Source organism: Aptenodytes patagonicus, chromosome Z, assembly GCF_965638725.1.
Source record: "Aptenodytes patagonicus chromosome Z, bAptPat1.pri.cur, whole genome shotgun sequence".
NCBI lineage: Eukaryota > Metazoa > Chordata > Aves > Sphenisciformes > Spheniscidae > Aptenodytes > Aptenodytes patagonicus.
The window spans coordinates 17,332,668-17,360,220 of NC_134982.1; the positions used below are offsets into that span (position 1 = coordinate 17,332,668).

General features: G+C 38.2%; 1 protein-coding gene across 4 annotated transcripts; it reads right to left on the reverse strand.

The window, feature by feature from the left end:
- Positions 1 to 559: 559 nt before the first annotated feature.
- PAIP1 (poly(A) binding protein interacting protein 1) lies at positions 560 to 27,520 on the reverse strand. Of its 4 annotated transcripts, XM_076361887.1 has the most exons (13): positions 27,194 to 27,520; positions 25,958 to 26,074; positions 22,922 to 23,029; positions 22,127 to 22,308; positions 16,527 to 16,715; positions 12,945 to 13,057; positions 10,099 to 10,210; positions 8,718 to 8,843; positions 6,587 to 6,693; positions 5,022 to 5,139; positions 4,833 to 4,887; positions 4,128 to 4,221; positions 560 to 1,970 (listed from the first exon to the last, which is right to left on the reverse strand). In XM_076361887.1, the coding sequence occupies exons 2-13, from the start codon at positions 25,986 to 25,988 to the stop codon at positions 1,877 to 1,879; spliced, it is 1,329 nt and encodes a 442-aa protein (XP_076218002.1). In that variant the 5' UTR covers positions 25,989 to 26,074; positions 27,194 to 27,520; the 3' UTR covers positions 560 to 1,876. The 4 variants fall into 4 exon arrangements, with proteins under 4 accessions (XP_076218002.1, XP_076218003.1, XP_076218004.1 ...); XM_076361888.1 differs by lacking the exon at positions 22,922 to 23,029; XM_076361889.1 differs by lacking the exons at positions 25,958 to 26,074; positions 27,194 to 27,520 and adding an exon at positions 23,531 to 23,786.
- Positions 27,521 to 27,553: the final 33 nt, after the last annotated feature.

Consider the following 27,553-nt stretch of genomic DNA (forward strand, 5'->3'; position numbering starts at 1 on the left):
TTGTACAGGATGACCTGGCATATTTCTTATCTACATGTAAGACATACAGTCTCCACAAGCTGACAGAGTATACATCTGGAGTCTGACAGCTACTGTACAGAAAAAAAAACACACTACAAAAGATGCAAAACTAAAACATGTAAAGCGGAGTCCCTTCAAGACACTATTACTTTATTATTATGCATATATGAATGTTTGTTCCTTGGGACTTTTGAGTCAGTATGTTTTCAACAGGACATCTGCTTGTAAAGTCAGCAGGAAGTCTGACCTGTGTTTGGATTGAAAGTTCTGTATCAACGTTAGAGAAAGTGTGTGTGAAAATCATCTAATTTAATTTTCACTTTTCTAGTTTCTGGATTTTAGTCTAGACACTTTGAAATGCTAATATAGTTCTTATCACCATACTGCCCGTTGATAAATTTTATTTTTCCAATGAGTATTAAAAGATAATACTCTCTGCAACTGTGTACTTTAAAGAAAAAAAAGGAGTGTTAGGTGAAGGGGAGATAGAAGGACCAAATTTTTTTTTTTTTTAAAAAAGCAAAAAGACAAGGTAGTAAAATTATACCAAAGGAAACAAAGCTAGTTAAATTTTATTTTCCAAAACTCCAACCTAAATAAGTATGTTAAATAAACATCCAGAAAACAGTCAGTGCTCACTCTATTAGCAGATGCACAAGTTATTTAACCAAACAAATAACAGTGAAATATTAACAGAATTATTTACATGCATATTTACAACGTGTTCTTTACAGTAGCTAACTCTTGGAAATATTTCCTTTTGTTTTTGGTAAGGGGTTCTACCCAGCCTAACCAGTAACAGATAACAGGAGACAGTACAACTGACTGTGGCAACAACAACAATGGAGTATCCTAGGAAAACTAACATGATTATATGGGGTCAAAAAAAGAGCAGTTGGCTTCAGAATGTTAACATTTATGAAATATATGAATTTACTCCAACTACAAAATTAAATCAAACTACATAAAATTAGAATGGAGAAAGTTACAAAGGTTGCAGGAAGGTTAGACATGTTAGATACATTGCTGGGGGGAGGGGAAAATCGAGCACTGCGAGAAGCATGGGTTAAAACATAACTATTCATATAGTCTTGAAGAACACAACAAACTTAAAGGATAGTTTTTGCTTGTACAAGTTGAAAATAAGCTTATCTGAACCAAAGATCTTGAAAGCACCCAACTTCTATACTGCTTGCTTTTTCACATATCAACATATAACATGTTTATTCCAGAAAAAAAAGAGTCCAGACCTCACCCATATGGGTTTTGGAAGAGGAAGGAGGAGGAAATAAACAAAACAAAAAACCCCACACAAGACAATACCTTCACAAACCACTTCTCATGACCATGATCTACAGGAAAAAAAAAAAAAAAAAAAATCCGTATTTGGATCATACTCTCCTTAGCCAAAAAAAAAAAAAAAAAATTAAATACCAGATATCTTGTATGTGGTAAAAAAGGATGAGTAAATCCCAATATATACCAAAACAAGCAAGCAAGCAATTAAATGTAGATCAAGTTATTCTTCCCCTTTCTCCCTCAAGGGGAATTTTATAGGACAGTTTCCCATTAAATTTTAATTTCAATTATGAATAATTTTTAAATCATTTTTATTGCAGCCAAAACATTGTTCATATACCTGTACATAAAATAAACTATGATATATACACAACATTTTAAGTTACAGGGCGTAAGTTTATAATTTTTGGCAGATTCTGTTAAACAAAATGGAAGTTGTATAACTTTAGTACTTGGAGAAACTCAAGTTCCTTCTTTTGGTACAAATGTTTTGTGTCCCCCTGTATTCTAACCATACCTAAACTGGCTTAATAAACTAACATTAATGCGTAACATCTCACTGTTTTCTCTTATGTTCTGATTCTAGACAGAATTTTTCATATGCTTCTTCAATTTCTGGATCCATCTCGTCATCGATGTCATCAAAATACCTAAAAAAAAAAAAATCACCAAAGACGTTAAGTTTATGTATAGATTTTCAGTAACATTTATGTAGATGTCAAGAATAAAACATTACTTTATAAATAGCAGTTAACTATGACATTTTCTTACAGGGGATGAAGAGGAAAAAGATCATGGATACTACGAAAACAAATAAACAGAAACCTCAAAGCAGCATAGATATGTACAAGTAGCTACAGTGTTTGTCACCATTTTAGATCATCTTATGCTGTCCACAGTTTAGAAGACAGAAATAGTTCCCAAGATGACAGAAAATGCAATAATGCAATCCAAGCTTCCCAAAATTTAATAATGCATCTGTACTGATCTATTTGCAAGAAACATAATTAGCATCATATTAGCATAATTTTTGGTTGGTCAACATCCTAGTTCAAATACTGCATCAACTGTCTTGGTTGCACACTAGTCAAAGAACGTATTTATATAGAAAACCTGCATTCCCAGTTGTTGATATATGAAAGAAGGCAACCTTAATTCACCTCCCTATTGCATCTGCATTATATTACCTTCTATTATACGGTAATCAGTCTTTCGGAAAAGATTTGTCTTAGGTCACAGAAAAGACTGGATCCCATTAATGGTAAGTATTGCACAGAGTGGAGACTAGCAGAGAGTTTCAAAATGAAGCTGGGAAGTGATGCCCATCACTTCAGCTTTCTTTCTCCCCACAGTTATTAGGAAGTAAATTGAGTGTTCCTTGTTTTCTCTAGGTCCAACTGGAATGTCCATCACCATAAACTAGGACAATGGAGTTGTAGCTTGAACATGATAGTATATATAATGCTAAGCAGCCTTAAAAAAGGTCAGCAGCTATTGACTGTCAAAAAGTGTGCGTTAATTTCAGGCGCTCAGTTTATTGTCTTCTGTGCCTTAGTTCCAAACAAGGGAATCTCACCTGCAGAGAGGCCATAAATGGTGTATTTCACACAAAACCACAGAAAGTGCCACAGAAACATACAAGGAAAGTATTTTTTCTTCAGCATTGTGCATTGAAGAAGCAGTCTACATATTTATTTGTTCCTTCTTTCTTGTAGAAGTGTAGACTTGAGAAGGGACTCAACACAGAACCCTTCTCCCTGATGTCAGTCATGAGAAATAGCTGACAGAGGATCAGCATACATTTGTCTAAGCTTTTCTTAAGCCTTCAACAAAGAAGGTTCCACAGTCACCTTGCATGAAGGTTGATTCCCAGTCTTCCACATGTCACTTTTCGGATTTGCAGTGTTTAACTGCTGTCTGCCTCCATTTTGCATTTAATTTGTTCTTCTATGCACAGAGGTTCACATGGGTCTTTTTTTCCCCTCAGTATGAGCTTGTTGATTTCTGATGACATCTCTAATTTATCTTCCAAAGTTTTGCCACTCCCCTCAGCTAGGCACGATCTAAAAGTTTTCTAATTTGCTAACAAAAATACTGATCCAGGCCAGCACTCTTATCACACATAAACACAACACTGAAAATGTTCTTAGGTATCAAATCATGATCTGAAAGTCCTCCTTCAACCAGGTGAGTACAAAGCTCAGAGCAATTTATTTCAGACCATATTTCTTTTACTGGTTTCCTATTAAATTCTTATAAACCGGTGTCAGAAAGTCAGACTATATTCCCATCTATTGCTTCCTCCTTTGCCATTAGGTTGCTTGTCTTGTTCTACAGGAATACTGAATAGCCATTTAATTGAGGGAATACTACTTAGCCTGAGGAAAGAAACTTAACAACCTCCTCCTCCCCCTGAAAGACTGAAAATTTTGTAATCATCTCTAGCTGGGATGTGTATACACATCAGTCAAATGAATTCAGGTTGCCTCACTACCAACATTTGAAGGTCTGGTGCTTCATTCTGCTTTCAAATTTGTTTTTTTTTTTAAATGCAGAAGAGAGTATGTTTGTACATATGCATAAATATCTGAAATTTAATTACCCTACTCAGTTGGATAAATACAAAATTTGTTTCAAACTTGCATTATTACAAACCAACTTAGACCCAAACAAGTACATAACTTCCACTGTAGAGCTAAATAATAATTATATGATTTAGTTTCATTTTTGTCAAAATTGGATTCCTAAGTCTGCAGTAAAAATAACTAGTATTAACCCCCCCCCCATCACTCAAAAAGAAAACATACGGATCTCCAGGTCCTGATAGATCTGTTCCGTTTTCTTCATAATCTGGAAACAAATCCTCTCTTTCAAGCAGCTCTTGGTATTTTTCTTGGTAATCTGGCAAAGTAAAAATGAGACTGAGTAATATATAAGACTAGTCCTCTAAATTAACATACATCTATACAGTTTGAAAATAGCCTATTTAATGAAACTATAAATGGCATGAAACATATTATAGGAAAAAATCCTGCTACAGTGTTTTCTCAGGACATCAATTGACCTCTAAGAATAATACCTATCTTCCCAGAGAACTCTGAAGGCAGTCACAGATGTCTTTACCTCAAATGATGTCATGCCATGTTGTGCTTGGATTACAGAAAACAAAGAAACCAAGGAAGAAACAAATCCTTTTGCTACTAACAACAGACCAACAAAAGAAGACTTGAAGATTTCTGGCTTCCTTGAGAGACCAAGTGGTGAGGACTATGGCACAAGTTCTTCTAAACTATATGAACTCAAATACATATTCTCCATTTCAAACATTTACCTTCTTTTAATACAGAATAAGGCATGTGTTACACAAAGCCAGGAATTCAGACATAATTTTGTCTTTTAAGCTGTACGAGTTTCAGATGTTTCAAGAACAACTTATTATGTACTTCAACAGGACATAAACTTACAACTTTTTAAAGATTGAGAAGACAGGTATACTAAGCTTGTGAACGTACCTGGATCTGCTGCAGTGAAGGGAACACCATCAGAAGTGTAAAAAGTTGGCTCATTCTAAGAATAAAGTTATATAGAAAGTTACATGCATTCAGAAAGACAACTGTGTGTAGTTTTCAGCAATGTGATTGTCTGTGAATCAAATTAAATTTACATTAAATTAAGGAACTGAAGTGTCCGTACACTCTTACCATAAAATAGTTTGGGTCATTTTCAGGGGTAGCTTCTGTATGTAGAGAAGTTCCATGAACTCTACCCCAGTTACTTGATCGCAGTTCTACTAGTTTCAGAAGCATATGTTTCACATCTCTGAAATAAAGACAAGCACTACAAAAGTTAGAATGTTTTGTGCTAAGCAAGAAATTGGGCTTCTCTTATCTTGCAATTACTAGATAGTTAAATCCCACCCCCCCAAGCTCTAAAAAGGACAAAATTTGGTCCAGTCTGCAGATAATTGAGTTAATTTTTTTCCCTGGAAGTCTAGATGCTTTGTGTGTCAATTATGAGATACTCGCCCTCTCCACTTCCTCTGTGCTTAAGTAAGGAGCCCATATGAAACAGAAATTGCTGTAGTTTTTATCAAGATACCAAACCTGCAGCACACGTTGAGGAACAAATTCTTTCCTGATAAAAGGATAGTACTGGGAAAAACAGGGGGATGATCTTCAAATTGTATTTTAATCATCTCATTTATGCTCCTAACTTTAGCCCTCTTCATCACACTGACATTTTGCAGTCAACAGTGAGAAGTCATGTCTCTAATACATTAGATACCACCCCACATTTCATCCCTAAAATAAGAGAGATTGCTTTCTTCTTTTAAGCAAGTCCATGGAGAATAGTCTCATTAAGGAATAAATAAAATCTTCAGTTGTTTTCTCTATTAAAGTGAGTTTGTGCTTCTCTGTCTTTGAAGCCTCGGCTTGTGCTATCGATTTTCTCTGGTTCCTGAAGGAAAATTTTCCTCACCTGGCCTGGAGGCAGCTCAATGACAACCCACAGGTGCTATGAGCTACCTGTTGGCCACCCTCCATGTGGCAAGAGATCAGGTCACAATGTCTGAACCCTCTATAGGTTTTTAGTAAGTTTGCAAGAAACTGAGGATGAAGTACAGCAAAATCAGATAACATCATGCATACAGTTGATTGCAAATTGAGAAGCAGAATACATTAGCCAATGCCTCTTTTTTTCCAGACTGCAGTAAGACCCTGCCAAAAAGGCATGCTCTCCAGAAAAAAAAAAAAACCAAACTCCCAAACCAAAGCATATTCCATTTTGCCTTTACATTTATGGTGATTTGTATATATTTAATACTGTTACATATTTAATACTGTTTGCATATATTTAATACTGTTAAATTCAGATTTAAAAGTATAAACTATGAGATGTCGCCACTATCGTCTCTTTGTATATATACTTGCTCTTAGAGCCTAAAGCACTTATGGAAGATTTCAAGACCTAAGAGGTTAAAAAAACCAAAACAAAACCATTAGAGTGGAACATGCATCTCTATTAAAAGATAAATACAAAAATGAAAAAAAAAAAAAACAACCAAAACCAAACTCCCCAAACCCTCTCAATTGAAAAAGTTATTGGTTTTTTTTTTCTACATGGGAAGTGACCCAAGTATCACCTTACTTTTAATAAATAAAAGTTTTTAAGATAATGTTTTGGACATGTTCATTATTCTTGAAGATTTTTAAGGTGTTCTGTTTAATATAAAAACAAAATACTGCACATAAATTTATCTTCTCACCTGCTACAGTTTGCATCCAACACAACATTTTCAATTCTCTGAATCATTTCCTCCATATCATTTTTTCCTTTTTCTTTCCAGGCATCTTCTAAAACTGAGCCTGTCAACTAAAGACAAGGGATTAGTATTTTATTTCTTTTTAAAGAAAACTACAAAACTTTAATAAACTGTCAACAGAAGAGATTCTGTAACAATTCATAACATTTAGATGCGTTGTGTGACCACCTGAGGGCTGAAGCTCCAATTGCCTACATCTTTTTGCTAAATAGATTAATAGACCTTGTAAATAGTTTATTTTAGACTATAGACAGTATGGTAGCTCTATGTCCAATGTTTATGTTACCTAGAAGTTCACAGCCACTTCTCTCCTTTCAGTCTTGAAACATGATTTTGAAAAAACTCTTCAGTGACATTTGTTAGATCTTACTTGATTTAAGTACATGCTATAAAAAAGGAGACCTTATTTTTGCAGATGATGCCACCAGCTTACCTGAGAATAACAAATAGTTTAATAAACTTTAGAAACACTTCAGTCAACTTAGCTAGCATCAGACATGCCAGAGAATTTCATCTGGGTATATATTAGAGGAGCCAAGAATTATCTGACCAAGCCAGCCTGAATTTTAATACATAAAATCTGTGAGGCTGAAGCTGCTGCCGAAAGCTTTAGCAGCAGTCTAGAACTGCTGTGGATGAGCAGGAGTTGCACAGTAGGAGTTAAATCAGAAAAAATTAGTTTGCCGCTATAATCAAAGTTAACAGCAATTCCTGATCTACTCAGCATAAATATTACATGATCCAAAATGCTTGGAATGGCACCTGATGATACAAAGGAATAATTTATTGCTTCAGTAATGAAACCAAGGTTTCACAAGATAGCCCAACCTAGCCACAGATATACTCCAACATTTGTAGATGCTATAAGACATCAGAAAACACTTGCATTAAAAAATAAAAATCTGTTCTGTAACACCTTTTAGATATAGCAATGTGTCATAAAATAATTTAGATCACTGTCTTTTATTTTAGAATTGATGCTGTGAAGCCAAATAAATATTCCAAGAATAACCACAGAAATAGTGAGACCTCCATCTTCTTTGGAGCATGATTATAAAAAACAGCAGCACTGGAAAGCTTCCTGATTTGTGTACTGTCTTTTTGAAAGGTCCTTCAGTGGGCCTTGCCTCAGGGAAGCACTGCCAACGTAAGGATTGACCACAGGAGTGAATGTGCTCATTGAATACAACCTCACACTTGCAACCTGCTTCAACATCCAAACTTCAAATGAAGGGTTTAAATTGGAAGATGTAAAACCTCTCTTCCGTATTTGCTATTTACCATACCAAAAGAAGCTGCCAGAATTGGAATTCAAGATAGAAGAGTCTGAAAAATAGTGGAGTGGGAGGAATGGGGAAGAATGAGGAAACACAAACCAACCAGCCACAAAAAAAACAGAAACAAAACTCCAGAAAAATACTGTTTAGTTTTTCACCTTCATTCCTAAAATAACTGTGTTTTCCCAACTGTGAGTATAACCACGGCTAGTGAAGATAAAAGCTTCTCCCTGCATAGAGGCTAACAAGTTTTTCAAGAAAAAGTAAAACTTAAGAGCAAAGAGGTTTGTTTTCATCATGAAAGAGAAATATATGTATTTCTACAGTAGTAATGACGCAGACAATACAGTATGAAATAACGGATATCAAGAACCTTTTGCTGCAAAAAGTGGTAGACCCTAACTGCTGAGTGTCCTTCAGAACAGAGAACATACCCAAAACCCCACAATTCCTTCAAGATGGTTAGTTTTCTCCCGCACCAGAAGCAGCAAAAGGAGACCTGAAGGGACTGTTTACTCCTTTGTGCCTTGGCTTCAGTTCTATTGCTCTTGTATGTACACAGATGGGCTCGCGTTTTACTTTCAGAGCAGTATGTTACTTTTTTTTGTTGGCTCAATTTCATAATGGTACTAAGGAAAAAGAAAAAGTACAGCTTGCTCTGCTAATGATGTAATGCATAAAACCCTATAAACACTTCCTCATTTGCAGTTTCCCCCACTACTCCCAAAGGTAGGAGTATCAAAAACAGTATTAACAAAAACTTGGTATTTTTTTTCTTTTAAAAAATACTGTCTCACCTTCAGTAGTTTCACTGCACATATCAAATTACTGTCCACAGGATTAGAGAAGAGCGCATTTAGTAATTCCCGAAGGCCTTCTTGAAGAATTTCTGCTCGCATTACCTGTCCCTTTGTTCCTTTAATCTGCAAAATATATATTAAAAAAACATTTAAAAGACTTAAGTTTGAGAAATGAATTTAGTCACATTTTCTCTCTTGAATGCTGTATGATTTGATTTATGATCAACATAGTTGAGCTCTTTAGTTGGAAAATCATGCCAAATACTGTATTTTAGAATACACACTTTGAGTAATATCCTTACAATTCTGACATCTACGTAACAATGCATGTCTAGCATTTTGTTTCTTTGCCAATAAATTGCTAAGAAAAGCTACCAAATGCCTGGCAAATGGTCCACAAAATCCCAAATTCCCAGAACCCCATGCTCTTTCCCATACTACATTGTGTATTCTCTACAGCTGTAGTGGCTTACTTCTAGAAGGCACTCTTTATGTATTTAAAAAATTATCGAAAATGGTTTAAAAATAAATTGTATACTCCACAGAACTGAACAACTCCCCCTCCCCCAAACTGTTTGCAAATCTTCCTTTTTACTTCTAGCAAGTGAAAAGCAGATGTCAAGGCCCACTTATGAATGGAAATGGAAGAGTCAGAGAATTATTTTCTTTCCTCATGCCAGCAGAACATTTTTATAATGTCTGCTTAAATCAAACCATTGAAATAATCCAGTGAAAAATACATTTAAGTACACTACAGCAGTTAGTGAACTTACTGAACTCACAGGTATAAGAATCAAAGAAGTTTTACGTGTACATACACCTTTTTGTACATATCACAGGTACAAAAAACCAATCTAAATACAAGATTTCGTGCTTCATGCAGAAGCCAAGGACTCAACCTTCAGAGTATCTTTAAAGGTCTGCATTTTTAATTGCTTATTTTGAGGATTTCCACATCTTCCTTAAGGGTTTGATAGTAGCTCCTATCGGTGGCTGAATACTGTATTACATGGGTTATTAATCCTGATCTGCTTCTGCTAGGTTGTAACATTTCCTGTGGTGGTAAGTGTAGTCATCTGGGGCTTTTGTCAGTCAAAAGAATATACCTAAAGCTTCATTCCAAAAGTGATTTATGATTGGTTCTTTTTAATGAATTCTTACACTTTTTTTTTTTAATCTTTATACACTTCTAACGATCTTGTCCTTTTTTGTTTATCTGTTTCTGGGACACACATTATAGTGAAATTGTTCTAAAGTTCATTTACTTTATTCCCCTCTCCCTTTAGAAAAACACCTCAAATTATATTCCATTTCAGTGTTTACCTAAACACAACAAAAAATGAATGAAGAACCACCTGACATGCAACTATCTTCTTACCTCTAGGTTAAGGTAAAGTTCAGCTAAGAACAGCACAAAGGCATGAAATTGTTTTCGAGTAGTCTCATCTCCTTTGGTAGCTTCATCTCTGTTTTCATACTCTGTTCGACACCTGTAAATATTAAAATGAAATCATACCATCTGTAGACATCCCAACATACATAACATGCTACTTATTTAACAGAATGCTAAGAACTTATGAACCGCATTAAAATTGTTAAATGCTGAATGCTGGGAAGTATGATTTGTGAAGGAAAGGAGAGGACTTCACAAAGACACCGTGGATTTGTGTCCTTTTAGATGAATACATATGATTACATGATTATGTTTTCAAGCACTGAGATATCTGAGACAGCAAAATGAAATAGAGCAAATTGTAACTGCCTTTTAATTTTTACATGTTGTACAGTTTATGTATTAGAATATGGGCCCAGGAAGTTTAACACAGGCAACCAAATGTCCACAGAAATAAAGTAGATAGACTCTGAAAGACATTTTCCCCCTTTCAGGGTGCTGCCCACATTGTCTTAGATGCCTTTATGCTTACTCGATAAATTCTTTATCTCACCGTTTTAAGTGACAGTGATGCATAATTCATGACACCAAGCTGAGTGGTGTGGTTGATACTCTAGAGGGAAGGGATGCCATCCAGAGGGACCTTGACAGGCTAGAGAGGTGGGCCCATGCGAACCTCATGAAATTCAACAAGGCCAAGTGCAAGGTCCTGCACCTGGGTCGGGGCAATCCCATACATGGATATAGGCTGGGCAATGAGTGGATTGAAAGCAGCCCTGCGGAGAAGGACTTGGGGGTATTGGTGGATGAATAACTGAATATGAGCTGGCAATGAGCGCTAGCAGTCCAGAAAGCCAATTGCATCCTGGGCTGTATCAAAAGAAGGGTGGCCAGCAGGTTGAGGGAGGTGATTCTGCCCCTCTACTCTGCTCTGGTGAGACCCCACCTGGAGTACTGCGTCCAGCTCTGGAGTCCTCAGCACAGGAAAGACATGGACCAGTTGGAGCGGGTCCAGAGGAGGGCCACGAAGATGATCGGGGGCTGGAGCACCTCCCCTATGAGGACAGGCTGAGAGAGTTGGGGTTGTTTAGCTTAGAGAAGAGAAGGCTCCGGGGAGACCTCATAGTGGCCTTCCAGTACTTAAAGGGGGCCTACAGGGAAGATGGGGAGGGACTCTTTATCAGGGAGTGTAGTGACAGGACAAGGGGTAACTGTTTTAAACTGAAACAGGGTAGATTTAGATTGGATCTTAGGAAGAAATTCTTCACTGTGAGGGTGGTGAGAGACTGGAAGAGGTTGCCCCCTCCCTGGAAGTGTTCAAGGCCAGGTTTGATGAGGCTTTGAGCAACCTGATCTAGTGGAAGGTGTCCCTGCCCATGGCGGGGGCGGTTGGACTAGATGATCTTTAAAGTCCCTTCCAACCCAAACCATTCTATGAGTCTATGATTCTATAATTTAGATATAAATACAACTACAGAAGATTAAGATAACATGGTAGTGAGGTAATTTTTCTAGTATTCAACAACTGTGCCAAAAATATACAAGTTTACATAGCAGTTCAAAAACAGAATTGAAAAATATTTGAGATAAAAGGAAAGCCAGACTACTTCTAATGTATTCTTAATGGTTATGTAATGGATTAAGAAACATCACAGAAACTGAAAAATCTAAGGAGCTGAAATACAAAATTTAAGGTAGAAACTTGGGCTGAGAAACAGAAGAGGAGCTCTCTGTGGTCATATTGTTAGGTTGTTTGCCGCCCTTCCCCCCACTCATTCCATCCATATCAGCAATAAAAACATAAGGAACTTTAAATTCATGGCTTCAGGGTGCTAAAATGAATGTTATCTATTGGGTTGGCTTTAAAAACCAGGAACCAGATAATCCAACATTTACAGGGATTTCCTTCACGTTCAAGTAACAAACATCGTTAAAAAACCAGAAGATAAAAGTGATAATTTTGAAAGGAAAAAGACTCATCTGCTTTGGGACAAGGGAAGAAAAAAAAATATTTTCAGCTTCTTCATAAGGTACCACTCCTGATTAACAGGAATGCATTCTGATGATCTTTTAAGTTTATCATGCTTTTGCTTCTAGACGTAGGTGGAGTAAGTAAAACTTTTAAAATAAGAAGCAAGCCTGAAACTTAGCAAGCCAGAAGTCCTCAAAGAAAAAAAGGCTAATTTCTAAAGAATTCTGAAGTATTAAAGAGTACTACTTCTTCAAATGTCATGCAGTAAGATTTAAAAGGTAATATATCCATTTAAAAAATGTTGCATTTTTGTCAACTACGAAGTCTAATCATTATTAAACCATAAGCCCCCAGAACTCTGTAGTAACTGAAAATTGAAGAAACTTATCCTTCTGGATTTTATGCATCTACTTCATAAAGTCAGTTAGCCGATCAATGAATAAACCTTACACAGAAACTCCAGCCAGAAAAGTAATCAAAGAAAAAACCACAATGAAGAAAAAACCACTCCTGGCAAGAATCAAAGGACAAGGACAGTACATGTATGTGCATTTAGTATACTTTTAAAGTTGACTAGCTTTCAAATTTACCCTGTAGTTTGGGATCAGTCTAAGATACTCAGTTCAAAAGAGCCTACAGAACTCCAAATGGAGTCCTATTTTCATATCTAAAAATGTTAAAATATTTAAAAATGTATGTATTTGATATCCAGTATGTACCTGTGCTTTAATAATCCTCAATCTAAACTTTGATTTTAAATATATACCTCTTTGCACACAATGTTAAAGAATTACATACAAAATAGGAAGACAAGTAACCTGAGAAAGTAACAGGCTTAAAATGACATGCTGATACTGACCTTTGAAGTAACAACTGTCGGAAGTTCCCACTTTGTGGACTAATGGTTAGATGGTGAGATAGATAGTTACACAACCGTGCTCCCATGTAGGAGAAATTTGGGACAGATGTGGCCTTCCAAAATAAAAGTGGAAAAATATATTATTCATAAAACTCACGATTAGGCTATCAGGAAATATCTTTAAAAGCTTTTTTGAAAACTGTGTTTAACAACAGTTGATTAGACAACCAAAGAGCAGAAGATTAATAATTACTGTTTGTCATGTTAATTTTTATATCTTATCAACACTTTGCTATATGCATTTCAGCACTTAAAAGTTCATTATACTGTGATTTTGTGGCTTTAAGAAAACAACCACCATTATGCATGTGTCCTCAACTCTACTTCTCCATTGTGACCTACAACCAAAGAATGTCTGAAAGTCACTTACAAACTGTTTATACAAAAATCAACAGTGGACATTAAGACACTTTTTCAAGGGCACACACCCTCTCAAGAAACAACGAGTACACTAAAACAAAATTTAAAAAGTCACCTTCATTCAGTTTAAGAACTGTTTATACCAGAATCTATTTTTGGCAATAGTAAATGCCCAGGGAAGGAGTACAAGAACACGGCAAGTAAAGATAAATACTTTCTCCTGTACATGCTCCAGCAATCTGCAAAATAGCAAACTCCTGATTCAGAGGTTAAAACTGTATCATTACAGTTAATAGCTCGATGGGTCCTTTTTTCTAAAAGAAGTCCTGTTACTGTTGATCATTTACACTTTTGTCATCTAAAAACACGTGGTAGCAATGAAATTCCACAATGTAAGTTATACACTATCTGAAAAATATTTTGCTTTAAATCCGGTACTTCAAAATTTCAAGAGGTGGAAAAAAGTAATTGGGAATACATTCAACCTCTCATAGAACTTAATGCAGAACATCCCCTTATTTTGACAATTTATTACTGTTCACTTGTTTTGAACTCTAACAACACTTGAATTTGAGATTATTTCTCAGGTACAGCTTCAGTTAAAAGAGGTTCTGGTGTAAATAACTCCATCAGCTCTGCCAAAAAGAAAACAGGGCTACTAAGAATTCATTAAACTTCTCCTATGGCTTTATCATCTTTGAACATTCCTTTTACATGTTGATCATCTATCAGCGCTATAGATGTGCTTGCACGCTTCTGCTTCTAACGTTTGAAAAAAGCATGTTGTCATTAGCATGTCAATACATTATAGCTAGATACCTTCTACAGGCAGAGGAAAATATGCACTCAATGTAACTGCACTATGTGCATAAAGTCACTGGAAAAAAATGAAGTGTCTTCGGAAGATATACTAAGTTTAGTAATTAAGATAGTCAAATAGAATTTTGTTTCCAGTAAGAGGCATGTAAAATAGCTAATGAGCTTTTTGGTGCTTTGGTTCAATCAGTTGCTTGGACTAGAAGAGACACGCCCTTTTTTATAAAGCAAAATACATCACTTAAATTACATTTCTCTTTCCTAATAAAGAAAAACCCCGCCCAAACACACACACACAAATTCTTCAAACCTCATCTGTGTTTTTTAAACATCATCTTCCTCATTAGTTGGCCTGTATTTGTGGTTGCATCAAATACTGAAACCATTAAATTTTAGGTATTATGACCTGGCATAGCACACAGAGACCAAAAAAACCACCTTACATCTTAGTAACCAATCGTTACAATGCAATAATCATCTTCCCTGAATTATTGTTGCTGGGAATCCCAGTTTATCTCCAACTCAAAAAAGTCACAACCTAAGCATGAAGGCTAATCTACCAGTACATATCTTGAGAAATTTTAGTTGCTGTAAAAGGAACAATCCACTGTATTAACTATATAACAGTCAAGATTCTTAAGCTATGAAGTCAGAGTGTTCAACTTTTGGAAAACAAGAGAACTGGCACTTCACTCTGTCCAGAGACATAAATGGATTAGGAAGAACAGGGGGAAGTATATAATTAATCCTTGTAGACAGGCTAAGATACCTGACACACAGATGAAGGGAAGACTGTACAGGACTTAGGTTTCTTTCATTTTAGTCTTTTTCCTTCACAAACCTGGCATCTGTAAATCTGCTCAGTTGGGTTAAATTAACATCACTGAAGCAGATGCTTATAAATACACTTCAGCAATTTTAATTGTTTTGTGATGAGCCAGGAAACACAAATACTTGAGCCTCTGCTCAAGATAGAATAATAATAATCATAGTTGTCTTACACTCAAACACTATCCCATCCTGACATACAACAAAACTGAAGTCAGATGCTTTTGGATACTAGCACAGCTTTTTTGCACTGTTTTATTTTTCACATAATTTCAGAATGGTAACACTCAATGCTTCTCAGTTGAGAAAGGCACAGCCAACCCTAACACTGGACTTGTTTTTAAAGAGGGGGAGAGAGGAAGAGGCAACCTTAAACACTTACAGTAAATGACAGTCTAATACTAAATGTATTTAATATATATGAAGTTAAAAATGGGATAAATTCCTCTTTTTTCCTTCAAAGAGAGTTATATGGAATATGTTCATCTTTTTTTAACTATCCTCCATGTGTTCAAATAAAGAATGGGAAAATGATGCTGCCAAACAACAAAGGTAATCTTAATGTCTAACTAAACTGTTCTGAATTAAACGTGCATCAATTATATATGATGATAAGAAACTTGAGACTCTACAGCTCTGTACAATGACCAACCAGTCATGCAGCTTCTACATACCCCAGATTAAAATATTCTGCAAGTATCTGCACTTAAAAGGTGAGTAAGAATTTGCACTCTTCAAGGTAGAATTTGAAAGCAACCAACCCAGGAAAGTGAGAGACACCCAGCGTAATAAATAGCAAGCACAAGTGTGACTTCATTCTCTGCAGCAAGCCCAAAAGACAGTAACAGCAGCTCATTTGCTAAGCAACACTTATTAAGCTGTTCTTTCCAATGGCTCCCCAATTAGTACAGAGTTCAGCTGAAGGTCTCTGTCCTCATTTCCATGGCCATCAATGGGACTGGACCTAGTTACCATTAGACAAGCTTTCCTTTCCTCCAATTATACTGTTCTAAAATAGATATATTCCAAATGAAGAAGAAAGCCTGTCAATAACAGAGCATTTCCTAAAGGTATAAATTTAATTTTTTAAAATACCAAGGAAGTAAAAGTATCTAAGTATTATGAAGAAATTTTTTTGCAGGACCGAGTAATAATGTACAACTCTGACATTGCTTAAGAGTTTCTTCAATCTCTACTATATAAATACAGCAATTCAAATATAACTCCCTTGAAGTGCTGTAATTTCAAGTATGTGACCCAGCGGATCCAATTACACAACAAAGGAAACAGAGTAAATTGGGTTAATTTATCAACCATACAGGTATCCCATACTTGAGCTACCATTTCAATTTATTGAGCAAAATCTTTCCCTACATGTTTCAGCCTAAAAAGAAAAATTCAAACCATTAAAATACTACATAGATACAATTACATAACAAGTAATACGGGTATGCATATCTTGGACACTAGGTAACAGAGGCATGATATCCATGTTACAAGACAGAATACACAGGCTACCTGCTGATAGATGAGTTCAACAAGTTCTTGTAAAGCTTCATCTGCAGTGACCCAGCCATTCAATGTTTCGGCAAACTGCTCTATTTCAGTTTCAAAACAACCTGGTTGCTCGGTGAGGTGATTTAGGAAGTCTTGTACGTATTCTGCCAAAGTCAGATATCCATCGTATCTATCTTCAAAGGAAGACTCCTATAGCAGTGGAAGAATATACCAACTATTTAAAAGGAACCTAAAATAATGTTGTTACACTTACTATCTCCAGAAGTAATCATATAGCCCTTAGTCTTGAGTCTCTGCATACTTGATAGTGATCTTTATTACACAGTTCACTTCAACATTTTTAGAGAGCACAGACTTCAATCCATCAGAAAGCTCCAGTAGTCCTATCATCTTAAGAACTAGGTAACATGTTTTTATAGAGATTCAGGTCTCTCAGCAAAACACATCAAAAGACAGATTAAAAAGAAGTTAAACAGTTTGCCAATTTGGGTGCCAGATTAACTAACAAACTCGTAAGTAAGTATATCTGTTAAGAATAAAACTACCAAGCTGAGGCTCAACACCCATTCCTGATGCGAACACAAACTGTGCCGCAGATGTATGAACTGTAGAAAGAAAAATAACGGAAAATTTGAAACAAAGTATTTTCGGTTTACATAGAGTGTACAGTGCTCCAAAATATGCAGAAAGGGGAGAAATTACAAAAATACAATAAACACAGCGTAGTGTTGCCATGTAGAAAGTATAGCTGGGAAAACTGATCTTTTAAAGTCAGCAAATTTGCATCTCTTGGCAATGGATGAAAGATTACAAGGCATGAAATGAAACTATTAAAACGGTATTGCATTAATTTGGAGCTACTGAGGGTAAAAAACAGTAAACACACCTGCTCCCTAAAGAAAGGATGAGCTAGCACAATACCACTTTATTGATGTTTATGCTCCCGCTGATGGAACAGAAGGCTGCTAATTTTGTCCATTCAGAAATGAATGTATGTAACAGCATCTAAAGTCAATACTGTTCTGGATGATTATAATGCTAGTATATGAGGGGAATAGCACAGGAAGTAGCATACTTTGTGATGTCACTAGTAATAACAGTACAAATAATTCACTTTGTCACACTACACAAAATATTGTGAAAAGCATCTCATATAGATTTTAGAAGTGGAAGCAGGAGCCTGAAGAGGGACTGCTAAAGAAATGACTTACAACTAGTGATTCAAGACATAAGGGTAACACACAGAATATCAGAATTCTCAACTGATCTACTATTTAACAAGAAAAAGGTTTAAAATATATCTACTGTAATGAAAAATTGAGCTAAAAATAATAAAACACTTTTTCTTTACTTAGTGGACATAAATACATTGATAAGGTTTATAATTATATTCTCCATCTCCCCACCACCCCTCCCTTAATGAGCGGATGTCATTTACTTTCTGTCTTCAAAATGTCTCAGTCTCTCCTCTACTGTGAAGCAATATGGATCTGAGAAAGATTTTTACTTGGATATGAACTGTGGAGAAAGACAGATACACATTGCTGAAAATCAACTGTTGACATTAATTTCATGACCTGTGAAGAATGTGGGGGGGGGGAAAAGCAGATTTTCCAAAATTCTTCAAAGACCCATGTTATAAGGGTATACAACTTAAGCTAATGGGGGGCACATCAATATAACAAAAGAAAAACTAGACAGATTTCCTAAGATGTTTAACTGAGTAGAGTATTTGCCCAGTGAATAATACTAAAGACAAAGTTACTTAATGTTGCCCATCAGAAATAGGAAAAAAATATGGGTTTACGGAAATGGTGGCAAACTGTTACTACTCATAAGGATAAAGCCTTCAACAACCTGATCTGAGTTGGTTTTGCTTTGAGTTTGGGACTGGAGCAGAGGACCTTCAGAGGTCCTTTCCAACCTAAAGTATTCTACAATTCTAATGGTTTGGAGCTTACAAAGCCAAAGAATAAAGGCTAACAGGCCTATGTGTATCTTACTAAATATTCTCTTTCTCTAAAGGAAATCAACTTTTACTAGGCAATTTCAAATAGCCCAGTAGAAGTTCTGTACAATAAACTTAAACTATTTTGTTCCACAGAACTATGACATTATCGTGCAACAACTGCAGCTTAATCACATACCACTGAACTCGCATCTCTCCAAACAACCTGTTTGGAAACTCTCCAGCCAGGTTGCAGGGAATGCAATTGCTGTAGCTAGTAAAAGCAGCTGCTCTTTCTGACAGCCATCAGGTTGTCATGAGATCCTTATTCAGCAGAGAGGAACATATCTTCCTCCCATACTCACCTGATAAGAATTGAATCTTGGAGGAGAACGTCCTTGTTTTGGAAGGGGCCCCAATACCATTTGGTATACTGGTGTGCCTGTATTCACACTCCTCTTCCCATTTTGCAATTAAGAGGCCAAACACAGAGGCTAAACTCTGTACTACGTTCATCTACCTGTACTAAATATACAACTCCAAAGGCAGTCTAGGTTTTAGTAACTATGCCAGGGAACAGAACAAATGGGAGAGAAAAATGAATAATTCAAACTTTGTCATAAAGTTGTATATTGCTAAATTAGTAACCCTTGATACTTTAAAAACTAATTAAATTTAGCCCAGTAACTTCTACACATAAACCACTTGCATTTCTCATTGGCAGATTTTAAGATTTAACAGAGAAGACAGCACCGCGTACTGTATCAACTAAAGGAAAACAAAGCAAATCCCTCTTCATTATTTTTAAACAGCAGTTGGCTAACAGGAGGCTGTAAGTTTACACATTCATTACAAATTTATGATTCAAAGCCATGAAAGTCAACTAGAAATTTTCCATTAATTTCAATGATTTCTCAGTCAAGCCAACACTGTCTAATTCTTCTTCTTTATGTTTGATAGTTATAGGATGGGATCCTGGATTATTCATAACAATAGAGCCGCCAATTTAAAGATTATAGATTTGCCTCTCTTCTACTAAGAGTCAGTTCACAAGTTTAAACATGTAACAATGAAAAGGTTACATAGGTACTAAAAATCCTCTGACTTACATAAAGATAAAAAACCAGAAAGTCTACAGAGAAGATCCATGAGCCAAATCTGCTCTTGGGCTGTTTCTGTACATGTGCTAATTACCACTTTCCTACACCTGATAAGGACTCACATTTCCACTTAGGAACTTAGTAATCATTTCTCATTGATTTGATTTCTCTTCAGACTTCTTGGGAACAAGCTTTTTTTCCTTTCAGATTATATGCACTCAACAAGTTTACAATGAAGTTATTGCAAACTTAAGTACAAAGACTGTTGCATATACAAAAATCACCTACCCATGTTGTATGAAGTTAAGTGGCACCCTCATGCTTGGCTAAACGTATAAAACCAACACTGAGGCTGCTTAGCCTCCTTTTGGAAAATAATCGCAGTTTAAAAAAAAAAAAAAGCGGGGGGAAGGGTTCCACCTAAGATAATACAAACCTCTCTCCTAAAACTATGAAGTGAGAACATCATTATGCCCTTCTGATGGAGTGACAGTCATATTATCGTCACACACCCATGCCAGAGAACAAGTCTGACATTTCCTACTGGCAATCCAAACCTAAACCTAGTCAGCAATTCTACTGCAGACTTCCACAACTTCCAATGGGATGGACAGCTGTATGCAAACAGAGAATTCCACGGAGGTCCTTCTTCCCCAAAGTCCTGGTAAAGTTTTTCTGAAAATTCTACTATGCCTTGTATGCTATACCCTTTAAACTATCTTCACGGGTAACTGATAGTTTTGAGTACCAGAACTAACTGGAAATTAACTAATCTAATAATCAATTGTTATATGGACACATATAGTAATTACAATAATGTACAATCAACCAAGAAATCAACTTTATTTCTAAAACAATAAATGCGTAATAGCAAAACCACTGTGTATTTTATAAGAGAAATGCAAGTTTTCAGATCTAAAAATTCCAGGGAACATTATAAATGAAAGCTAAAAAGTATTAAGTTAGAAAAACAGAAGTTTCTCAAAACTTTGTTTTGATTCAAGTTTTAAAACTCGTGGTCAATAATAGTAAAGTGTGCTAAATTTCTTATTTTTATTGCAAGCGAGCCCGGTTTATTAAATTAATTCAGTCATTAAAGTAAAAAAACCCCAAACTTTACAATAGTGAAGGACGGAAGTCTGAAACATCACTATTCTACACCTAGTATATTCTGATTAAAGTCCCTGCAACATACTTCCAAATAAATGTTCTAGGTTTTGCTAGCATTTTAAGAGATATTTTTATTAATAGATGAGTCACATTCAGAGCATATTCCTACAACATAGCAACCAGGAACTCCCACATGCTTGTGTGTTTTTGCAAAACAGCTGAAAAGCAACACTGCTGGCCTCAAAACTTTGTAAGTATGCGTTATGTATGCCATTCCAAATGGCGTTTTCTTTTGGTCTTGAAACTGAAATCCTTTATTTAGAGAAAATATGTAACATGTACTGGGGCAAAGCAGTTATTTTCCCCCTGGATTATCTGTTCACTAAAGCATGTTCTTGTTGGCATTTTGTTAACAGTTGTATATTGGCTATGGGCTTGTATTATCCAGGACAGTAATTCTATTCAGTAAGCTGACAAAGCTGGTAACATTAAGATAACATGAATTTTACTGGTGAGGAAAACACTTCAAAACACCAAACCACCATATTTAGCATTCAAATAAAGTATTTTTCTGTAAGTTATTCAAAACCTATTTGTTTCGGTATAATTGTTTTTTACCACTTGATTGCATTTGTAAAAGTAATAGTTCCCACCTGTTTATATATAGTACCAGAGTTTGGCTGCTTGCCTAACAAAAGGATATTCCAAGAATTCACATAGATCTTCCCTGGAGTAGAATTACTGAAGCAGTAACGTGGAAGACAATGGAGTAGAAAATAAGAAATACCAACTTTTATTACATGATGCATCTACAATATTGACCTGACATGACCCTTAGTCTGGCTGCAAATACATTTCTTATTATGTATGCGGGTAGGTAACTGCTAGGAATGAGCCTAACCCTACTTTTTTGCCCTTTGGTGATACAGTAAACAAATTAAAAGACACATGATGGTACACTGAGTTAGGCAGTCATGGCCAATCATACCCTGGCACAGTAAATTTAAGAAAGGTAAAGCCTGTACTCAGAAAAGCTAAAGTTCAAGCTTTCTCCCACACTTGTTTCAAAAACCTCTGAAATCTGCATAAAAGTGCAGATAAGCCTTTACTTAAAATGCAGCATAGATCTAACTACAACAGAGGCAGTCGCCAAAAAGACAGCTTACTCTGATGTTGGATGTAATCAAAGCTTGGTGTAACCAACAAGCATTGTGGTTATTTGCAGCAAGCTTTAGCAAAATATCCCACACTAAAGGGGATAATATTCACCCATTATCACTTAACGTTCTGATTGTGACTCTGGAGGTTATCACCAGGATTTTTGGAATCTCTTCAAGCAAACGCAGCATTGAAGTTACCTGATACACAAGATCTCAAGAAAACACTGCTAATTTGAATATAAGTAAATTGCCATACACTAAGAAGAAAAGATAAACACTCACTGCAAAGTTCTGATTGAAGTTCTGGTTGTATCCTGATGGATAAAACTCAGGTGCTTTAACAGACAACTTTGACGTTACCACAGGAGCCACAGCCACCTGAGGTTCAGCCATTTCTGGTCCAGAATCAGGAACTGAAACTTTATCTTGTGATCCAGCTGGAATTCCCGTCTGTTGCAGATGTTCTGAAAAGTTTTTGTTAAGCTTTTCTTAGAAATCACTAGACTAGTATGTATTCACACAGAGTACACACAGAACACATAATTTTTTTCACTTTAAATATACTTTTACTACAAACATACTTTCAAGTTTACTTCAGATATATTGTTTTTCTGTTTTTCTTAAATATGGATAAAGTTTTCACTTTAGCAAACTCTAGATGTCTTTCCACATGACAGAAAGTAAACGCAATGTTCATGTGAAGGTGACAAAAAAAAACAGAGGAAGGAAAAAAAGAAAAAAAGAGCTCTCTCCTCTCCAATGAAAACGTACTTTCTAAAAGAGCTAACCTGAGAAACTAGTAAATCTGCTTATGGTATGCTTGCTCATTCTGTGGGTTTCACAGATTTCACATACAAATGCAAGACTTTGAAGGTCAACAAATGGAAGACATAACTAATTTTTAACAACACTAATTTTTAACATAATCCTCAAAGACACTTAGCTATCATTGTTCTTGTACACCATTTGCCAAAAAAATCCAATGAAACAGTGTTTTTAAAACCATTTTTCACATTTTCCAAATGTATCTTTATAGATTAAAGCCTAAGTTTATTGAAAACAGAACATGATACCTACCTGAAAAAGTTAACCAACAAACAATGCTTTGTGTTACTGTTGGGTTGGGTTTATTTTCTGGCAAACCTTTAGGCTGGAGTTCTTCAATAAGGGGAAGGCTGCGACCATCTGCAGTCAGATTCACAGATGGATAAAACGCACACACAGAGGTGAGGGCACAGAAGGGGGGGGACGGACAGAGAGGTGTCACGAGCAGCTGTAATACAACATCACACCTTTACCTGGGGCACAGGCTCATAACATGACCACTCTTCTGAGGAAAGGTGCAGGGTGCCCCTACGTGGCTCATCTCCGTGCAGTGCCGAGAGGAGCCAGGCAGGTGTGGCGACCTCTCTGCCGCTAGGTGCGGGGGTGGGAAAAAGGACGCGTCCCCGTGGCCAGGCCGGAGGGAGATGGGGGGGAAGCCCCATGGCTCCAGTCTCAGTGGGACGGCGAAGGGGGGGGGGGTGGGGGAGGGTGGAGGGAGTCGGAGCGACAAGCGAAGCAGGAGCAGAACGGTGCGGGCAAACAAGCGGAGCACAGCAGTCTTCAGGGGGCTGCTCCCCGACACCTTCGACACCGGGGACCTCCGGAGGGGCGGGGAGAGGGCCGCTGCGCGGCGGCCCGTACCTGCGATTCCGGTGCCCAGTGGCGCCGTCTTCGGAGGCCGCAATGGTTCCTGCTGCGGGAAGAGGCCGCCCGTTTGGTGCTGCTGCTCCTCGGCCGAGCCTGAGCTGGGGGAACCGCTGCCCCCGAGACGGGCCCCGCCATCGCTCTCCGACGCACCCGCGCCGCTGACGGGAGCGGCGCCCCCTCGGCCCCGGCCCCGGCCTCGGCCGGCACCTGGAGCTCGGTCGAAACTCTCCGACATGCTCAGGCCGGGACGGCTCAAGCGCTCATGGGAGGGAGCCGGCGACGGGCGCGGAGGTAGGCTGGAGCCCAGGGGGGCAGGGCGCAGGCCGGCAACTCGGTCCCGCCTCGCCGCGGCCCGAGCCCTTCACTTTCAGTTTCACCCCCACACGCACGCCACGATGGTCGCGGCCCGGCGAGGCTGACAGCGCCCCCTCACGGCTTGGCCACGCCCGTCGCCATAGCAACCTCAGCGAGGGGCCGCCGCCGGAAGGGGGAAGAGCGCGGCCCACCGGGCGGCCGCGGCCCCGCCGCGCCGGGGGAGCCCGGGTGGCCCCGCCCCAGGCGGGGTGTCGCCGAGAGCTGCCACCGCCGGAAAGGCCAGCTCGGCTGCCACGGTCTGAAGGCTCTCGCCCGGGTTTCGGGCCGCGTTGCCAACCTCACGTATTCAGAACCGATGAGTCAGCACCGCCCCCCAGCACAGGGTCGACTTCCCGCAACCAGCTAGCGTGGGGTTGGTCTGTCTCAGCAGCCGTTCTGGGGCTGCGGGTTGTACCCGAGCCACGCCTTCCCCCAAAACCATGAAAGCTTGGAAACGGCACCTTCAGAAAGGCAATATTGGCTCGTAATTGCTTCCCTACAGGAACAAACAGTGTGAGGTGCCCGTTACAGGACCAAGACCACCTACGCTTAGCAGGAGACCTGTAGCTACAGGCGCATCACACTACACCGTGCATATACAGCTGTTTCCGCAAGAAAGGGGTTTGTGTGGAAACACTGCAGGCTAAATGCTAAAATTTAAGCCAACAAAGTTAAGCCTGCAACGCAACAATATTATTGTACTGCTAGGGCTATTTAATATAAATGTGTTTGTTCAGAATAGTGAATTTTCATGTATAATTTATGCATGATGTGGTAACAAATGCTCTTCTGATTTAATTTTTAAAACCTTCCATGCCAACAGGAACTAACTGAAGGGGACTGCCCATGTAATGCATTTTGCTGCTATTATCGCACTAACTGCGAATGATTCAATGCACATGTCCACGCACAATTCAATTCACCTATTTTTGTTCCATGTCAGTCCAGAGTCTTGCTCCACTTGCTTTGCAAACTCCAGATCGCACTGTGCTTCCGAGAGGAGGAAGGTACCTGAGACCTGGGGCGCCCAGCATACACCTCAGCAGATCCTGCTGAGTGATGTTTGTGTTTTGTCTCCCTGAACAGCCTGGCCCGCGCTGGCCTCGCCACCTGTTCCTTCCACAGCCAAAGTCAAAGGCTTGTGTGGTGTTGGGTCAAACTCTGTTCATCACTCATGAAGAATGAGGAACACGCAAGTATGTATGAAACGTTATAAAAAAATCAGAATAGTACTGTCTTGTATTTAAAAAAAATCCAATTGTATTGTAAAATGGTGCCTTTAGAAGTTACATTCCCATTTGGTTTATTATTACATTTTACCATTTTTAATTATTAATGGGGGGGATTAGGGTGTAAAATATTTGTTACTTCCCCAAGGCATGAATGGGACTGATTTTTGGTGAGAGACAAAGTTGGCCAGACAGTAAAGGTGACACAGCTAAAATTAATTAGGCTCATGGGAAAACTGTTCCTCAGCAACCTTTACTAAAATTGAAGACTGTTAAACAACAAATCCATACTCTGCAACTGAAATGAGAGCAAGTGTAGGAAATTTTGATGAATCTTCAAGAAAAATCGGAAGACTTCCCTTGTGTCAACAATTGTCAAAACTAGATCTAAGCAGTATTACCAATCCTTTAAAAATCATAAATTAGCTATTAAAATAACTATATTAAAAATATTCAGTGTTCTTGTGTTATTTCAGCTCCAGTTTTAAAGCCTGTATTGTGACCTCTGGTCACATCTGTAGACTTTACCTTACCAGGAGGAGAATGAAAATTTTACATTAATGCGGAAAAGGAAGTTGAGATTCTCAAGCACTGGTCTCAGGATCCTGAGGCTTTAAGAATATCATCATCATTATATACTGGCATCACTTTTCAATATGCCAGTCTTTCAAGAAAGCAAATCTCATTCTTTAAGGTATACACCTATGAGGAATTAAATGCCTCAGGTTATCGTTATTGAACCAGATAATTTTTCACCTTTGGTCATAAATGTGAATTCTTTTCACTTAGCAGACGTTCTATATTATCTTAATTTAATGACTGTTTGGCAACTACTTACCATTTAGAGTGGAATGTGATCCCAGATCCATCTTTTCGTTACAGATGCACTACTGAAGTTTGCATGAGAGCAGTTGTGTTTGGTTGGGAACCCAATTTCTCCTCCCCGACGTAGACACTTCAAACAAAAATTAAAAAAAAGGATCTTTCAGGCACTTAAATCCAAAATTACAATCCCCAAATACTACCTGCAATAGTCAACCCTTTTAGACAATGCCTAAAATTCTGCTTAGAATGTTCTGGCCCGAGCAGCTGGAGTCCTGTCAATTACTTCAATCCTCTGAGACCAAACAGCAGAAAACCTGAGATAGCTAAGCGAACAAGACATATCCTAAGCACCCAAGGACTGTATTAAAACTTTCATGAAATGCAGCCATGACCACTTATAAATATGCACCAGAGGAGTTACGTGCTTTGTCGTAAGCGTGTTACCTAATAGTCTAAAACTTAATTCAGAAGCAATACTGCACAGACCTGCCGTGCCTGGTGCTGAGAAACCACAAACTGCAACTTTGTCACTATTCAGAACACAAGCACTTTTACATGGTGGTTTTTTTTTCCCTTTCTATGCTGACAACATATTTCTAATCAGAAAAACAGAGAGGGCCGGTCCTAGCTTTTAAAACCTAATACATTATTAATAATTGGAATTATGCTTATCCCTATCATACTGGTGAGACATGTTGTTGCACTAGTCAATGGTTACTGAGCCCAAAACATAAAGCACATATACTAGCACATAAGCTGTAACTCTAAATGGAATCTTTCCCACAAATATATTTAAAAGCACGGCAGTCTCCTGAACATCTAGTAGTAGGGTATCCTATTAATTACTCCCAGAGACTCATGTTTTCAGTGCTTAACTTTACTTCTAGTCATAATTCATCAGTTGTGAGGCTGGAAGCTGTGCAACACCTCTGGCAATGCGTATTTTGCATGAACAGTTACACAGATGTAAATAAATAAATAAAAGCTAACTCACACCTAGAAACTACAGACCGTGTGAAATAAGACAACACAGACACGCAATGGGCAACCTGGCAAGTTGTCCTCTGTAAACTGTCCCTTCAACAGCATGTCCTCTTTATCGACTCATATTATTTATATAGTTGCCAGAGCTCCTCTTTTTCTGTTACCCTCCTGTATCATATCCACCACTCTAAGTCCAACACATACACCACATCACTGCTTTATTACACATTTCAAGAAATAACGACAATAATAAAGAAGATACCACCTATATGCTGTGGCGTTTGTCCACGTGAAACAACACCGTTTCAGGAAGTCTCTTCGCAAGTCGGCTGCCTCGACCTTCGCCTCCTCGCCCCGGTCACGGGCGGCCCGCCGCGGGTGAGGGAGAAGGCACCAGCGGCTCCTCGTGCCCGCCTCCTGCCAGCGCCCCACACCTGACGGCTCCCCCAACGGCTGCGACGACTTCAGCCCTCACAGCGATACCTCAGCTTCCCTCGGGAAACCCCTCGCCAGAGCCGCGGTACCGGGCAGAGCGCAGGACCGGCGGGTAAAGCCGCCCCTGGGGGAGCCGACCGGCCGCCCCTCAGCCGCGCGCGGGCGCCCGGGCCGCGGGCACGAGCGGGAG